At 43.7% G+C, this 19,291-nt stretch overlaps 1 protein-coding gene across 1 annotated transcript in view; it reads left to right on the plus strand.

Moving 5' to 3' along the window:
* Nucleotides 1-524: 524 nt before the first annotated feature.
* The window catches only part of lin7b (lin-7 homolog B (C. elegans)), a gene marked incomplete at its 3' end in the record, with an annotated part of 57,818 nt that continues 39,051 nt past the window's right edge, over nucleotides 525-19,291 (plus strand). The window contains exon 1 of the mRNA XM_080523897.1: nucleotides 525-612. Within this exon, the coding sequence (XP_080380023.1) occupies nucleotides 537-612 (76 nt within the window). The 5' untranslated portion in view covers nucleotides 525-536. The remainder of the gene's footprint in view (nucleotides 613-19,291) is intronic.

The following is a 19,291-nucleotide window of genomic DNA, read 5'->3' on the forward strand; positions in this document are numbered from 1 at the left end:
ACCCAGACATCAGTAGAATGGAACAGCCCGTTGGCTATGACAGGCAACACGCAAAAAAAATCGACGTGTCTACATAGACACGTTAAAAATCGACGTGTGGAATTGACGCCTTGAGGCGTCAAAATATCACGTGTGGAGACGAGCCGTTTTTTGCGGGCATGGCCTTCCATAGTATGGATGGTGCAGCCTCCGTTTACGCACGTCAGACGTACGTTCTGCGTGTGAATTGCGCTTCACGTAGTATTTGCGTAATTCATTGAGTCGCCTTCTCTCTCAGCAACGCTTGCTGGGCAGGTGCACCGTCTTTGTGGACTGATCCCAACAACGACGTGTTCTCCTGTAAACCCGCCGCTTTGTGCGTCTTGGATCTTTGTGTGTCTTGGATCAAACTGGACAGCCTATCGTCTCTGCGTGATTCCTCTAGTGTGGTGAATAGGACGGTCCTGTAGATCATCCCTCCTCGGCTCTCCAATCAGACCCGGTCGGAGACACGTCCAGCCCTTCCTTCACCGCAGTGCCAGAGAAGGAGCTTCGCGATGATGTCATCGTATTATCATTCTGGGAAGGAATCAGAGATGGCGACGATGACAGAGCCGCTCTGTCTGGAGAGAGGTAGGGTTAGGACTGCACTAGGCACGACATTCTGCGGACCTTCAACCATTTGCCTCATTCGGATAAGCACCAAAATCAGACGGATCCAAAAAGAGTAGCTTATTGTTTGTTTCTTTATTCGGATCTCTAATTAATCCATCATAGCCTAACATTTCGAGATCATGACTATTATTCTAATGAATAACACACAGTCAGATCGCAATACGCATTCAAATGGCACAATTCAGTCGCGCATCGACAAGCTTCCTGATGCTGGCCAGTGTGGTGGGTTTATTTGCAGTGTCCACGAACCGTGTGGATTAGTACGCAGGGCAAAAGCGCATTTACGGTTGGTTGGATTCATTCATTAGCCTAAATGTTTCTATTTCTAAGCACATGCTCTGTTCTAACTACTCTGAGGCAATAGCTGCGATCATTTCGATTGATTACGTAGCCTTACGTAGCCTTGTCCTAAACATGTCCTCTCAGTGCTGCATATTCTAAACCAGGGGGTCTTAATAACCCACCACCCCACTAGCGCACACCTGAAGAAGTTCGGAATATTGTGCGTATTACATATTACAATGATTAGTGGGCTTGCGAAGCAATGCGCATTGTATTGTAGTTGAACTATTAGTGGGCCATCTAGAGCAGTGGTTCTCAACCTTTTTTGGGCCAGCGCCCCCCTGTCCATTATCCAGGCCTCTTACCCCCCCCCCCCCCCCCATCAAAAAAAGTAGGCTTATTTTCTTCCCTAAATATTAATGTTGACTAATATTCTGTGTTATATAATTTTAAAAGCATGTCACTGAATGCCAAATAACAGATTTGGATTTAACTGGGCAGTTGGAATATCATTATCATTAGTTTACCAGAGAGCAGAAAAGCCATGTGAATGTGAATAAAAATGCTGTGTGTTAAACAAACTCAGACAACATCAGAGACTACAAACAGACTGCTACGGAACAGCAGCAATTTCACACATGTCCGATGCAGAACAAACAGTAGGCTGCAGAACTGTACATTACAACTAACATTGTTCGTTTTTTAAAAGTGTGCTGGTGTTGCATTTCTCCAAATTGCTGTTTTATGATGCTAATATTTATTCATTTTTGATTGGACTTTGGGGGGGGGGGGGGGGGGTCACAATATGGCGGCAAACGCTAGGGGGCTATTATTTTAATATTTTATTTAGTATTCTATGGTATTATTTTCATAAACTGACCACTTCGAATTTCTCATATCAAAACATATCAAAACATAACAAAGTTCCAAAGTTCAGAGCTCTGCGCTCTGGGAGCGCTCAGAGATGGGCGCTCTGACTGAAAACACGGTTTTGTCCGAGCGAACTGACCGTTCGTGCATTTACGAACCTGTAAATAACACTGCTGACAGCTGATCAATACAAAAGACGCTGCAGCTGATGCGTTCGTTTCCAGGACATCACAAGAGGAGCAACATATCACAAAAAAGCGATCGTATATTTTAGTTTGCAAACACATCGCAATGCTAACCTCAGAATGGCACTAGGGATAACATCCACAACAACACTTAACAGTAATACATTTATGTAATATACTGTGATGAACCTGCGAGGCGAGGGGACATTCGTAGCTGATTTCTCTAGGTTCGATTATTGGTAGGCTAAGCGACAAGAGCTTTCAGGACTGGTTTATTACAAGACGATCGCTTTTTTGAGATAGGTTGTTCCTGCTGTGATGTTCTGGTATGGTGCTATGGTATTAGCACTCATTTTAACTAAATTAAATAAGCTGTATTGAAAGGAAGCGAACGAAGCGAACGCAACAATTACAATGACCCCACAAACTGAAACATATGTCACTCAAGCATAGCCTACAAGGAAAACACTCATAGAAGTTGGGCATTGGTCAACATGACATTACAGATGGGATGAACCGGGGTTCTTTCTATCGTAGCATAGTATTGCAATTTCTGCACTGTACATGAACTGTCAAGATTCTTCTACAATGCAGCTTACCCAGACACATTGGAAACTATCAAAAGCTCTGCCTTTGCTAGCTGAGTTTTTAGCTTCTCCATCTTCTTGATGACTCTCACTTTAAATTTTTTGGGCGCTGCGCTACGTGTGTCTGCGTCACAGAGCCCGGCCAAGTTCAGAGCGCTCAGAGATGGGTGCTCTGACTGAAAACACGGTTTGCCGTTCGTGCATTTACGAATGTGCCCGTAACAACACAGGTGTTTTTCATGAGAAAAATACTTTATGCGTGAACGCCCCCCAAGAACACCTCCAGCGCCCCCCGATGTTGTCTGAACGCCCCTGTTGAGAAACGATGATCTAGAGCAGCGGTTCCCAACCTGTGTTGGGAAAAATGTTTTATTGACGTTTTTTTGTTACAAAAACGTTTTAATTTTAAAAAGATAAAAAATCTTGTATTGAACAGCCTTGATCGTATTGTGTGTGGTGTGCGCCGATATTTCCATCCGAAAAGAAGAAGTCAGCTCGCTTCTTGATTGGCTACATTCCATCCCGGACTCGCGAACAGGGTTGCCAGATGGGATCGACATTTTCCACCCTAACCACAGTCTAAAACCGCTAATTCCACCCAAAAAACCCGAGCCCATCTGGCAACCCTAGTCGGGAGTCGGGAGTTGCCCACACACATAAGGATGTTTGGTCGTAAATATTGAACACATACAACATTTACGTTCTTGGTATTTGATCACCTGCTATATAAAACATCGCCGCTTGGCTTTAATGGTTTAACCGCTATTTATTTTTTATTTTTTTGCCACGCTCCCTCTAGTTTTTGGTCAAATTACGTCGTTGTTTTGAGCGCTCGTGCGCGTTTCATGCGCGTGCACGTGAAAAAAAAGTGCGTGCTGCTGAGTGGCCCGCGAATACTGGACATATCTGTAAAGTGGGCCGTGAGTCCTAAAAGGTTGGGAACCGCTGATCTAGAGGGATATTTTGAAGATATTGTGCCTGTTGTGATAAAAGGGCCACATTTGACACAGAGCAGGTCTTAGGGTGAATTTTGGGTTCTAGGGCCATGACAGGTTTGATCTTCTACCCTTTGGTCTGGGTCCAGGACCCACCCTTAATTGCGCTTTTCCACTATACGGCCCGGCTCGGCTCGGCTCAGCTCGCTTCGGCACGCTTTTGAACAGTTCTGGGTATTGCCGCTTTTCCACTATACACAAGAGACCAGGAACGAGTAGGAGGAGCAGGAGATAGTAGGCGGAGTTATGCGTCATAACAGTGTCATAAGATTCCCCCCGCTATACAGATCAGCAGGGGGAAATGCGATAAGAATATTGTCAAAATGCAGCACTATCGTGCACAGATCAGCCTTACAACATGTAATGTTAAGTGCCTGTAACTTGCCGCTTTCAGTTCTAGTAGACTAGTTTAGATCTCGCAACCAGGGAAATGCCGACACAATTCTATTTTTATTTCTCCTGACACGTTGAGCACTGTGCTTTTTTTGTTGGTGAAATACCGTAATAAGCCTAAAAAAGTTCAACTGTTCAAAAAGTGCAACTTCTCTGCTTTCAGAAACTCTTTGAATTTTTTAGATTGGGCATATAGTTAATGAATTACGGTAGTTTGAATCCGCTGTAGACAGCTCCGGTTTCGGAGCAAGACTATCGGCATTAGTCAAATACATGCTCACATCAAGTCATCCGCTCACTGCTGTCCATCAAAAATGGCACATCCATCAATAATATTACATAATAACAACTGCTCTGATTAGATTGCTTAGATTGTTTAATACATCAACGGGGGGAAAAGCAAGATGAACTCGCGAGTATCATGCTTCATTGAACGGAAAGTCCTATCTATCTCATTCAAAGTGTTTTAGCCATCCCCCTTTCCACTGGTAATAAGGAATTGGCAAGAATAGATCGATATAAATAGATCAACATAATGCAGCACTATCATGCACAGATCAGCCTTAAAACATGTAACGTTAGATATATAACAGAGCAATGTATTTCTACGGAAAGGCTGACTGACGCGGGGCTCATACAATCTCCGCGTTCGTTATAGATACGCTTGCAGCAGCGGGTGAACTCCCGGTTCATTGAGTTTACGGTTAAAAGCATATCTTCTCGGGGTGTCAGCGCGGTGGTTCAGGGCTCAAAATGACCGTATACCGATGGTGAAGTTAGCAAAGGAGTATTGTGATTGTACCACCTTCATAGCCGGTGTTATTCACGGGCAAAGACGGTGCCCTTTGCGGGTTAATAACTGTGATTTACTGTGGGTTAGGATAACAATTCAAACGTGTCCGGATAGGGGAGAGGACAGGGAATCCAAAACCATTTGAATGGTGTCGATACTACACTCCTATCACGGTCGACACAGCGCGGAGCGAATTCCCTGGTAAAACTATTCTCTCCCGCCGCTGTCAACAGGAGTTTAAACCAGCAGGCGCGGTGCTGCTTAGAGCAGCGGGTGAACTCCCGGTTCATTGAGTTTACGGTTAAAAGCATATCTTCTCGGGGTGTCAGCGCGGTGGTTAAGGGCTCAAAATGACCGTATACCGATGGTGAAGTTAGCAAAGGAGTATTGTGATTGTACCACCTTCATAGCCGGTGTTATTCACGGGCAAAGACGGTGCATAATAGTGATTTTTGTGTTATGCTTGTTGTAAATAAAAGTTCTATGATGCATTGAAATTACATTAAACTAAGATAATACAATGGTCAGCATAATTTTTCGAATCTTTATTAATAAGCTATTACAGAAACTGTAGTGACATTTTCCAAGAGCGAATGTGGTATTTAAAGATGGCGGTTAGGGAAGAAATCTATGAACATGGGATGACGATTTCCATTGACCAATCAACGGTGTGCAGCGTCACACGTCACACGCAGCCTGGCAAAAAGGTTCCGGGTCTCAAAAAGGTTTCTGCCCTCGAAGGGTAGCTAAAGAAGCATGCCGTACCGCGCCGTGCTGATCCAGGCCGCTCAATGGAAAAGCGCCAAAGAACAGGGCTGACCCGGGTCGACCCGGGCTGGCACGATAGTGGAAAAGCGCCATAATATCGCTTTAAGGTCAAAACCACACTCATTTTGAAAGGCCATACCTGAATAGATTATTAAGACCAATGATGGTTTATAATGTTTGTTGGAGTGAAGGGAACACATCAAATGTATTTGTTGTAAGTCGCTTTGGATAAAGGCGCCTGCTAAATGCCAATTATGTAAATGTAACACATAGAAGACATGCCCTACTCTCAGCCTCCTCGATGTCAAATTACCAGGGACGTGCCGTCCATATAAGCAGGGTAAGCAGTGCTTACCCAACGAAAAAAGAAAAAAGGACCGTGAAAATATTAAAATAAAAGTGCATGTAACCGTTTGTTTGTTTTCATTAAAAGAGTCGTATTTTAGGTCCCAGGGCAGCAGGAGTCATTCATTTTGACGTTGCATTTTTAGCGCCACCTGTAGGAGTAAAGCACTCCCTACTCTGCGTTGCATATAAGCATTCCTCTCTCTGCTTTCCCTCGCGTACATTCGAATGCGTGAAAATGTCTTTTTTATTTTTTTCCGATGCCTCAGCCCGCGGTTTAATGTGACCAGGGTAAGCATGCTTACAGCCAATCAGAGTAGGTCTTTCATTCCGATAAGAGCTACTGATTGGCTCTTATCACTTTCAAGTTCACTTAACATTTCACCTCTCGCCCGGCAGAATAGCTTATGCCAGGTAGCTCAAACGATCTAAATAATAATAATCAATAAGGATAACTTGCTTGATTTTGTGAATATGGACATTACTGTCAGCGACCTAAAGGGATTTCGTAGACTGGACTGGACTGGAAAAACACAACTACTGGCTAAAGGCCGCCCGGCCGCCCGCTCACCGATGTTCACACTCAGAAAGGGAGAGTCGCCAGCGGCTACAGCAAGCCTGGTATGAGCGGTTTATATGATGTATATGATTCGCGAGGCTGGTGGCGATCTGTGCTTGTTTATATGGTTTGAGTACTTTGAGAGGGAGGGTCTGTGATGTGATGTCAAGTGCCTGTGTGACAAAGTGTGAAAAGAAAGTGTGTTGTGAGTTTTTTACTATGGAGGATGGAAACGGTGTGTGTCTGTGTTGTGCGTGTGTGCGTGTGCGATGTTGAAACTGGTCCTGGACTTGTAGATTTCAGCAGGTTGGCTACTTGAAAAGATCTTTGAACAATGAGCACCCCTGATAAAGTCGAAACTGGCAACAGTTTTTTTTTTGGTAATCTGATCACAAAGTGACACTACAGTTTATTAGCGGGTTCTAGGGCATCAAAATTGCATTTCCTTGAAACTGCGTTCACTGATAGCGTGTATGTGTAATTACGTGTATTTCTATATCTTATGCTTACCCAATCTAAAAGCTCACGGCACGTGCCTGCAAATTACGTAGTAGTCTTTAGAATGGGGAACTGCTACTAACAGACAGATGGCTAGATGGCGCCTCCTGTACATTAGCCTGCTGCCTCCGCTGCTCCCAGCTGATCAGTGGGACTTCAGAGCGTCCCTGTGGATTCTTTGGATGCATCAACTAATCTTCCTTCATAATGCTTTTGAATAACACGTTGCTGTGATTTAGGCTACGTTACGGCCTGGTCACAGTTCAAAATAGGTTCTGAATTGAAGTCATTCCTGCATGCATGGATCCATTTATAGTTAAGTGTTCTAGAACTATTTTATTCTGTGTCTCACCAGCTTCATACATGACACACACCATGCTCACACATACACCAGCTTCATACATGACACACACACACACATACACCAGCTACATACATGACACACACCATGCTCACACACACACCAGCTTCATACATGACACACACCATGCTCACACATACACCAGCTTCATACATGACACACACCATGCTCACACATACACCAGCTTCATACATGACACACACCATGCTCACACATACACCAGCTACATACATGACACACACCATGCTCACACATACACCAGCTTCATACATGACACACACATACATACACCAGCTTCATACATGACACACACCATGCTCACACACACCAGCTTCATACATGACACACTCCATGCTCACACACACACCAGCTTCATACATGACACACACATACACCAGCTTCATACATGACACACACCATGCTCACACACACACCAGCTTCATACATGACACACACACACATACACCAGCTTCATACATGACACATACCATGCTCACACATACACCAGCTTCATACATGACACACTCCATGCTCACACACACACCAGCTTCATACATGACACACACATACACCAGCTTCATACATGACACACACCATGCTCACACACACACACACACACCAGCTTCATACATGACACACACCATGCTCACACATACACCAGCTACATACATGACACATACCATGCTCACACATACACCAGCTTCATACATGACACACACACACATACACCAGCTTCATACATGACACACACCATGCTCTCACATACACCAGCTTCATACATGACACACACCATGCTCACACATACACTAGCTTCATACATGACACACACCATGCTCACACATACACCAGCTTCATACATGACACACACACACATACACCAACTTCATACATGACACACACCATGCTCACACACACACCAGCTTCATACATGACACACACCATGCTCACACACACGCCAGCTTCATACATGACACACACCATGCTCACACATACACCAGCTTCATACATGACACACACACACACACCAGCTTCATACATGACACACACCATGCTCACACATACACCAGCTACATACATGACACACACCATGCACCTCCGTTGTTATTGAAACTAGTAGTCCTTTGGCCAAACCATTTTTCATTACCAAATTCTGGGCAAATTCTAGATGTGTTTTTTTTTATTCCTATACATCCCTAGATTATGTTTTGATATGATAGACCTTTTGGTTTGGCAGCTTATTAGTGGTTATCACCTCTTAAAGGTATGGAGTGCTTTTCTTCAAAACCGGAGTTTTGACAGAAAAAGTCCCCTGCCATATCTTGCTCCCCTTCGTATGATTCGCGCGTAGCTCAGTGGCGTAGCGGACGGGCCCGCAAGCGACGCACCGCGGGGGGGCCCCAGCCACTAGGGGGCCCCCTAACATTGGATCCAAACTTTTTTTTTTAATATAATTTAAAAAATATAAAACAAAGAAAATAAGTGGCCCTTCATTGTGTCAACCTTAATTTTAATATATAGGCCTATATTTAAAAATATATGCATAGTTAGCCGTATCCAATAGCAACATGACTTTGACGTCACACGTAGGCAGCGAGACACAAGGAAAACGAGCAAGCGAAAATACAATACAAAGTACAATAAGCATTCTTTAGGTGGTGGTAGATTCTCTATTCGGACATTGTAGCCGCTATATGTGGGACTGTCGGTCCGATATTGTAAAAAAAAAAAAAAAAAACATTTATGTTTACGGAAGTACATGTCTCAAGTATTATCTCGGCGGTTAGTCGAGTGAAAGAAAAACAACATACAGATGATAATTCACACAATATAATACCACGAAAGCGTACAGCACTAAACAATAACATTTATTTGGGCAGCATCATACTCAAACTCAGGCAGAAGGGCAGGGTCCGGCCAGGTTCACAGTCACAGGCTGTCAGTGCGTCATACAGGTACATAATTCAGCATGGTTAGGCTATATATAGCTGTTTATTTTTCTATTCTACTATTCTATTCTACTTCTGCTGTCTGCGTCTCCCTGGGTATTCCTAGACCAGATGGCAAACATTAAAGAAATGCCACAATATACCAGGACTTAAGAAACGAGATGTCCAACAAAGGATTTGACTAACCCTGGCCAATTTTACGCAACAAGTAGACTCTGATGCAGCGGAGACAGGGTTGCCAGATGGGCTGGTTTTTGGTGGATTTAGAAGTTTTTAGATTGGTTAGGTTGGAAATTCTCAATCCCATCTGGCAACCCTTAAACGGAGAGTCTACAGCTTGTATGTTTACAGATATCGCGCTGCTGTGCACACCACACTTTGTTAAAAGAAATAAAGCTTGTACTTTTCTACTTATAATACATTCTACTGATGTAGTCTACCATTTGGTTTTAGTTATTGCTCTCACTTGTTTGTACCTTTTGCTAAGTCAAGCATTTAGAATGTAGAGTGCATATTGCGAAATTTCGCAACGTCAATAACGCATCGGCCTCTAAAAAACGCACGCTTTTTAATTTATTTTTTACCTCCGTTGCGAAAGGGCCCCCGCCGCCCCCTTGCGGGGGGGCCTCGGGATTTTGCGGCACGCCACTGCTTGTACTATTCTACTTATAATACATTCTGCTGATGTAGTGTAGTCTACCATTTGGTTTTAGTTATAGGCTATAGCTCTCACTTGTTTGTACCTTTTGCTAAGTCAAGCATTTAGAATGTAGAGTGCATATTGCGAAATTTCGCAACGTCAATAACGCATCGGCCTCTAAAAAACGCACTTTTTTTTTTTTTTTTTTTTTTTTTACTCCGTTGCGAAAGGGCCCCCGCCGCCACCTTGCGGGGGGGCCCCGGGATTTTGCGCTACGCCACTGGCGTAGCTGTGCTGTGGTTGTGATAGAGACATGAGCCCTTTCATGTTCTTTATGCGCCTGAGTCTCCTAAACACGTAGAGACCAACCCCGAGTCGATCAATGATTCCTACGATGAGCTATGGTAACTTTCCCGCACCTACCCCCTACCGGTGAATGCCTAATTGTTGCGGTTTTCCGGAGGTATTGTGCGGTAGGTGCGGGAAAGTTACCATAGCTCAGCGTAGGAAGCTCTGAACGACTCGGGGTTGGTCTCTACTTGTTCAGGAGACACAGGCGCATAAAGCTAACCTGGCTCATGTCTCTATCACAAGCACAGCCCGAGCTACGTGCGACTCACGCGAAGGGGAGCAGAATATGGCAGGGGACTTTTTGATGGGTAAAACATTTTACCTAATAGATATCACCATGAAACTTCCCCAGTTGATTACTTACATTGAGACAATAATTGTTTGTATTACAAGTTTTCAGAAATGTTCTGTTTAAATATGCAAATGATGTATTATCTGCTTAAAATATGAGTTAATTTGCATATCTTTAAAGAACATTTGGACCACAGATTGGATAAAGACAGTTATTAATTACTATACATCCCTAGATTATTATTTGATGTGATAGACCTTGTTGGACCTTGTTGTTGGTAGTTTAATACCTTATCCCCTCTTAAAGTATGGACTGCTGTCATTTAAAATGTGTGTTAGCCTACGTTCTGTACGGGAGTGGACCCGAATGCAGGACACCGAGGCGGAGGCAGATGAACAGTAACATTTATTTAGCCCACAAGGCAGTGAAAGCTGTAGGTGTATGGAGTCCGGTGGTAGGTGTGGTCCAAAATTGGGAGATGTCTTCTGATTTCTGCCGCCCTCAACAAAGTTCTCCATGAGTCCAGGTTTTGGGGTGACACCAGGTTTGAGTTGGAGTCATCATCAGAGCAGTGGATGCTGTCCATGATCAGAGCAGTGGATGATGCTGTCCATGATCAGAGCAGTGGATGACGCTGTCCATGATCAGAGCAGTGGATGATGCTGTCCATGATCAGAGCAGTGGATGATGCTTTTTTTTTTTTGATTGAAAACTTTATTAGAAGATTTGCAGAAGTAGGTACATGAAAGTACATATTACATACAAGGTCAACTAACAGGATAAAAACCCAAGAAAGCCACTGGCTTATTTCAATTGGGGTCCTTGATTCTCAATTCATCGTTACATGTAAGACAGACAAAAAAGCTAGTACTATCTACAAGATAATACAGACAAATAACTATTACTATCTACAAGATAAACACACATCCATCATGGGAAGAACAATACAACAAAACATAAGGTATGTACAGCGGGTAGGACAGGTGGGGACATACACCACAGGTGGGGGCGGGGGACAAAACACAAAGTATGTACAGTGGGTAGTTCGGGTCTTTTAATCTGATTTTTGATTTAGAGGGTCCAGTTACGGATTGCAGCCTCCTGTAAATGTTTTTTGAGAGTGGTTTTGAAGGTGGGCAGTGTTTTGCACTCCTTTAAGATTATAGGAAGGGCGTTCCACATTTTTACTGCATAGTTTGCAAACGAGTTTAACCCCTTGTTTGTGGTGCAACGCGGTTGAACGTGGTTCGTGGAGCTTCCTCTGGTGTTGTATGTGTGGACGTTGTTCACTTTTTGGAAGTATGTTGACAGGTACTTGGGTGTCTTTGTGGTGTAGCGTATCTTGAAGACCAGGCCCAGTGCAAGCTGCTGCACTCTGTCAACTACTCGTAGCCAATCAAGGCTCAAAAAATGAGCAGCGGTTAGATGTGTCCTAGGGTTGAGGCCTAGCAGAAGCCTAACCAGTTTATTTTGGGCTGTCTGGAGTCTTGTTTTATGGGCCTTTGTGGTTCTATAGTACCATGATGTTACGGCATAGTCGAAGTGACATTGAATGAGAGCTCCTGATAGGGTCCTCAGTGTGTTTTTACTGACAAGTGAGGATATCCTGTACAAGAATCTAGTTCTATGGTTAACTTGTCCATGATCAGAGCAGTGGATGATGCTGTCCATGATCAGAGCAGTGGATGATGCTGTCCATGATCAGAGCAGTGGATGATGCTGTCCATGATCAGAGCAGTGGATGATGCTGTCCATGATCAGAGCAGTGGATGATGCTGTCCATCATCAGAGCAGTGGATGATGCTGTCCATGCCGCTTTCTTGGCAGGTTGCTGCTGCATTCACCTGAAGTTGGATCCATCATTAGACTTACACTTACTGCTGATGATGTGGGTCTCTGAAAAAGAGGAATACATCTAGTTTGACATTAAATTACCAACCTTATTCTAAACTAAAATATTGTCAGGGTGCAGTAATTGGGGCAGATCTCATTACAACTTAGAGGGGCTACAAACAAGGAATCTTCTGTAAATTTAATGTATATGAAGTTACATTAATATTACTACAATATACAACCCTGTCTCAAGCCTGGGTACACAACAGGCTACTTTGCTAGTTTAGCTAGCTAACTAAAGTGTTATTAACTATAAATAATAATAATGCATTTTATTTGTATTGCACTTTTCATTCAAAAGAATCTCAGAGTGCTACAGAGTAAAAAAAAACAAAAACATAATAAGTTAAAAACATAGTAAAAAAACACAAAATAAATCACAAGAATGAACACAGTTCAACAGTCAAAGGCCTGTCTTAAAAGAGTCCAGGCTCTGTACTGCCCTTAGCTGGCTAGGAAGGCTGTTCCACAGGCTCTGTACTGCCCTTAGCTGGCTAGGAAGGCTGGTCCACAGGCTCTGTACTGCCCTTAGCTGGCTAGGAAGGCTGTTGCACAGGCTCTGTACTGCCCTTAGCTGGCTAGGAAGGCTGTTCCACAGGCTCTGTACTGCCCTTAGCTGGCTAGGAAGGCTGTTCCACAAGCTCTGGACTGCCCTTAGCTGTCTAGGAAGGCTGTTCCACAGGCTCTGTACTGCCCTTAGCTGGCTAGGAAGGCTGTTCCACAGGCTCTGTACTGCCCTTAGCTGGCTAGGAAGGCTGTTGCACAGGCTCTGTACTGCCCTTAGCTGGCTAGGAAGGCTGTTCCACAGGCACGGCACAGCCGAACAGAAGGCTCGGTCCCCCATGGTGCGGAGCCTGGTATTGGGGACCTGGAGGAGCAAACTGTTTGAAGACCTGAGGGTGCGGGTGGAGGTTTGTGGAGTGATGAGTTCTTGTAGATAGGGAGGTGCGTGTCCGTTGATACATTTGTGGGTGAGAAGAAGGAGTTTGTAGTCAACCCTGAATGAGACAGGGAGCCAGTGTAGTGAGTGTAGAACGGGGGTTATGTGCTTGTATTTGTGGACTCTCATCAGGATCCTGGCAGCGCTGTTCTGGATGTATGGCAGCTTCTGTATGCTTTTGCCAGGAATCCCGATGAAGAGCGGATTGCAGTAGTCAAAGGCATGGACAAGTTCTCTGCATCTGACAGGGTTAGAGTGGGACGGAGTTTGGAAATATTTCTGAGATGATAGAAGGAGGTTTTGCACAGGTGTTTTATATGGTCACTGAAGGTCAGGTGAGGGTCAAACCTAACCCCCAGATTTGAGACTGAGGAGGAGAAGGGGATGACTTGACCCTCGAAGGTGAGCTGTGATATGGGCGAAGACTGAACCTGGTGTGGGGTGCCAACAAGAAGAGCTTCGGATTTGTTACTGTTTAACTGAAGGAAGTTGTTGTTCATCCATGCCTTTATCTCCTCAAGACAGGTGGTGAGACATGACATGGCTGCAGAGGGGCTTGGGGTAGTTTTAATGTAGAGCTGTGTGTCATCAGCATAACAATGGAAAGACATCCCATATCTGGTGATGACACGACCGAGGGGGAGCATGTAGGTGATGAAGAGGATGGGGCTGAGAACCGACCCCTGTGGAACACCACAGGTAACAGGGAGAAGTCTGGACTTGCATCCTCCCAGTGAGACGTATTCAGTCCTGCCAGAGAGATAGGACTGAAACCACTTCAGTGCAGAGTCTGAGAGTCCAATGGTGGTGTGGAGGCGCTCTAGGAGGATAGTGTGATCCACCATGTCAAATGCTGCTGTCAGGTCCAGGAGGATGTCATCAACAGTTCATCCCAGTGCGCACCAGACGTCTGTGGACGTCTTTTTTACAGCGAAATAAGGTCCGTCCGTCTGGCCGTTATTTCCACTGAATATAGCCCTTCGTCCGGTACGTCTCCCACATATGAGCGAACGTGTAGTTGTGAAAATGTAAATGAAACATGCATGTAATATCAGTACTGCACTTCTGGTTGAATACTAAACTGCATTTTGTTGTATATAGTTGAATAAAAGTGAATCTAATCTAATTAGTTCGTCAGAGATATTTCCACGTTTGTTTGCGCTATTCATCCAATACAGCAGGTGGCGCTGTTGTAATTCTTCTACCGTCATATACAAAGATCGACCAGAAGAGGCTGGGTGGGAAGGCTGATTTGGCCTCGGAGAAAACGGAAGTTAGTGTGTGATGACGTAACTAACGAAGATGGCGACGCTAACGGCTAACTACTTGCTACATTCAAGATACCTATTTTTTCATCAACGGAAGCTTAGAAAAAACCACGGTAAGATGGCACATTATATTCACTACATCCGTACATTACAGACAAGGCGATCTTAGCCGGGGACATCATGTATGATTTGCAATTATATTGTCTAGTGGTCTGACCAGCGCGTCGGAGGCGCTGATATTTGCAATTCCATTGTCTTACAATGTATATCATACGTTTCAGCCTTTTGTCTCTTAGTCGCTTACTGCCATCTAGCAGTAAACAATTACTGAACGCAGCTTTAAGTACTACCAACTTAAGAGTTAAATGTAATGACTTATGTACTTATGATTTTCTTTTTATATTGATGTTTAGGCATACAAGACATGTTACCTTTCCCCACGCCACCCAGTAAGGTGAGGCCCACACACAGAAAGGTGAGTTGTTGCTGTTGTTCAAGTAATGCTCGACAAGCTCCTATCTGAGGTTTCACACCGTTATCATGGTCTTGTTTTTCAGTGTCTTTCTAACATGACATTTGTTGTATTTCAGGCTGTGAACTTGTGACACCAGGACGCTCTGCTACACAGAGACACTCCGGGACACCAAGCTGCCGTCCAATGCAGAAAGACGCTCTGACGCACCCAGATATGGTAAGATACTGGGCTTAGCTTGACGTTTTATTACAGAGAAGTATATTAGTCTGTTCAGTTGTTCAATATGTGATATATATATTTTGATTTTAGTTTTTGTAGAGCACTAAGTGTACTATTTCATAATGGTTGCAGTTCCAGACAGTGGCTGGCTCTCTCTCTCACTCACTCACTCTCTTCCCCTCTCTCTCCCACTAACTGTTTTTGAGGAATTTATCTAATATAGGTTAGTAGTGTTCAATTCCAATAAATTACGTTGCTTTGTCCTCTACAATTCTAAATAGTTCCCCATTGCTTCTTTTTGATTTAGCCTAAATTCAGCTTAAATGTTTGTTTGATTGTTTCAGAACGGTGGCTTTCAGAAAGAGACCTGTAAGACGACCATACCAGTAAGTACAGAATTGACTTAACTTGGATGATGCACTGGTATTTAGGCCTACTGTCACTAAATATTAGTCTTCATGTCCAATTTTCAGAATTTAAGTGTGTTATGGAGAAGCTGGTTGCTATTCATGAGGAGGTCCGCCGCATGGGGAGAGCAGAGCCACACGCCTCGGTTTGTCATATCATCAACAGAATGGAAGAGATGGAGCAGTTCAACAACCTGGAGGAGAGGCTACAACGTGAGGAAGAGAAGAAACTGATGGTGACATTTGATTTACATTACATCAATTTCATTTAGCTGACGCTTTTATCCAAAGCGACTTACAAATTGTGTTTTAAGTTGATGCGCAAGTAAATGGCATAACATCAGGTAAAATGTTTATTCTTGATTATTTGATTATTTTCCACTCAGATTTCACAGCTAAGCAAGATTGGAGGAAAGGATGTGAAGGACTGCGCAAATAAGATCATGGACAGGTATGCTACATTGTGAATATATTGTGGTACCCCGAATGGGAAACAAGGTGGAGCACAGCAATCGAATGTGTTACTTGTTTGGGATAGGTGTTGGTGAAAGTTTGGGTTTTGATAGTAGTGTACACAGGATTACTGTACACAGGAGTACTGTACAAGTATTGCCCAAAACAATGGAAACACCACTCCATAAAACAAAGCCGCTGCCACATTTTCCACTTGTCTCTTCCTAGACTGTCTTTTCAATAACTTTTCTGTACTTATAGGCTTTTCACCAACAACCTCATGTCCAAGTTCAACATGAAGGGTCATCGCTCGAAGACCGCTTTTCAACCAACCAACCTCTACACCGTTCTGAATGGTATGGCTAATTTGGAGATTGTGAAAGCAAAATCGCATCCTGTTGTGTGCTGTTCTTGTTAAATTGTTATTGCGTCAATTTCTGCAGTAAATGTCCTTACGGATGCTTTTAGTCTACTAACTTAAACTTTTAAATGTGAGCTCGCAAGATCAGTATGGTCTCAAGGTTAAACTGATCCTAGATCAACACTCCGTCTCTGAGATGTTTAATAAATAGGGGCCCTAAGTTCAAGAAACATACTTTATGACACACCATATGCTCTGCCTATAAAATGTGCGCTGAAGTTGCAGAAAGCATGTTTTGTGTAATATAACTATATATATATATATATATATTCTTTTATCTATATCTTTTGGTGTTACAGCTGCAGTCAAGAAGTGGGATTCTAAGGCCACGGACCACATGATTAGGCTCGCTGTTGGGGACCACCTCAAGCACGCGCCTGGAAGATCGGGAGGTGGTGGTTACACCACTGTAGTGCAGCCCAGAGCAGAGGTGCCACAAGCATAGAGAAGGCAACCTGCCTACCTGCAAGCGATGGTCACCCCTCAAACTCCATCCCGCCCCCTCCGCCCCTCCACATCTGCCGGCCGACTGGCCCCACCATCATTACGCCAACGCGGCTGCCATGGTGCCCGGTCACGTCCCTTCTCGATACTGGCTCCCCGCTGGTGGAACGAACTTCCCACGGCTGTCAGAACTGCAGAGTCACTCCCCATCTTCCGTCGGAGACTGAAGACCCATCTCTTCACCCTACACCTTAACGTCTAAGGCCCAAAGGACAATGACTACCAGGGGAAAAACTCGATTTTTGTGCAATATTTTGGAATATTCTGTGGTATTTTGTATTTTTTGTATTTTTTTAAATATTCTGTGGTATTTTGTATTTTTTGTATTTTTACCAGGGGAAAAGCTCGATTTTTGTGCAATATTTTGGAATATTCTGTGGTATTTTGCAATATTAGATAGATACTTTATTAATCCCCGTGGGGAAATTGTGTAAAATAAGGAAAGCTTCCTGAATGTGCGTGTCATCCTTGCACGCGCAGGGGCCATGCTGGTCTCTATCACTCCAATGTTAGTAAGTATTGTTCTGCCTTGGGAGCAGTTCTTTCTGAACGTATTCCTCAATGCATTTTCTTTTATTTTATGCTTAATAAAGTACATGTGTATTTAATAAATGGTACTTGTTTTTCTTATGCAAATGTAAAATCATGTACATGTATGGCAGATTTGATTCAAGAGTTAGATTTTTTTTTACAGAAATGTTCTAGGTATGGGAGGGAGCATTGTTTTTTTTCCTACATCGTACATAATCAGGTTGGCCAGGACGTCCATCATTTGACCTGAAAACGTCTTTTCAACGAACTGAAAACAACGTATTTTCGACGAACTGAAAACCACGTCTTTTCAACGACCTATAAACCATGTCTTTTCCACGACCTGAAAACCACGTCTTTTCAACGACCTAAAAACTACGTATTTTCACCTTGCAACGTCAACCAAATCCGGATGTAGAATAGACGTAGGGGAAAGTCGTCTTTTAGATGTCTTTTCAACGCAATTTTGTTCACTGGGATTCGTCACCCTTAGCATAGCCGTTTCTGTACTGTGGGCTGAGCGAAAGCCTGACTGAAATCTTTCAAACAGGTTGTTGTGTTTGAGGTGATCCTGGAGTTGGGAAGCAACTTCCTTCACTAGCACCTTGGACAGGAAGGCAAGGTTGGTGTATGACTTGAGCAGAGCAGTGGGAATGGGGTCCCAGCAAGTGCATGATTTCATTCCTCTAAGGATTTCCATAATGTGGCTCTGTTGAACCTCTGTGAAACATGGGAGAGATGGCAAACTCCCAGGCGAGGGGTTGGTAGCAGAGGGAGACAGAGAGGAAGAGCTGGGCATCAGAGAGCGAATGTTGTTGACCTTGGATCTGAAAAAGTCAATGAAGCTGTTACATCGCTGCTCTGTAGCCTCAGTAGTGGGAGATGGTTGTGGCTTCAGGAGATGATTTATGGTGGAAAAAACTAGCTAGCTAGTTATAATAATAATAATAATAATAATAATAATAATAATAATAATAATAACTTGCATTTATATAGCACCTTTCAGGGAACCCAAGGTCGCTTAGTTATCTAACCAGCTATACATTACCACTAACTCTAAACTAGCTTGCTAGCTAAAGTTACCTGAGGTAACTTACCTCTAAATATGGATCTGGCTGGGGCTAAGTTAATTTATTTGATGAGGTAAACACACACTTTATTTGTTTTAAGCACTTTGTTTTAGATTTTTATTCTAGAAAACTATGTAAATTAATGCATATTTTATGTAGATAATGTATCATTTGTATATTTAAACATACAAATTCAGAAAACAATAAATGTACCCATCCATGGGTTTGACCTTTCATCTGACTCCGCCTCAGTGTCCTGCATTCGGGTCCACAAGTCCCATGCCATATTTTGCTCCCCTTCGCGTCAGTCGCGCATAGCTCGGGCTGTGGTTGTGATAGAGACATGAGCCAGGTTAGCTTTATGCGCCTGGGTCTCCTAAACACGTAGAGATCAACCCCGAGTCGATCAAAGCTTCCTGCGCTGAGCTATGGTAACTTTCCCGCACCTACCGCACAATACCTCCGGAAAACCGCAAAAATTAGGCATTCACCGGTAGGGGGTAGGTGCGGTAAAGTTACCATATCAGCGCAGGAAGCTCTGATCGACTCGGGGTTGGTCTCTACGTGTTTAGGAGACTCAGGCGCATAAAG

This window comes from Nansenia antarctica (genome assembly GCF_963989245.1).
Source record: "Nansenia antarctica genome assembly, chromosome: 2".
NCBI lineage: Eukaryota > Metazoa > Chordata > Actinopteri > Argentiniformes > Microstomatidae > Nansenia > Nansenia antarctica.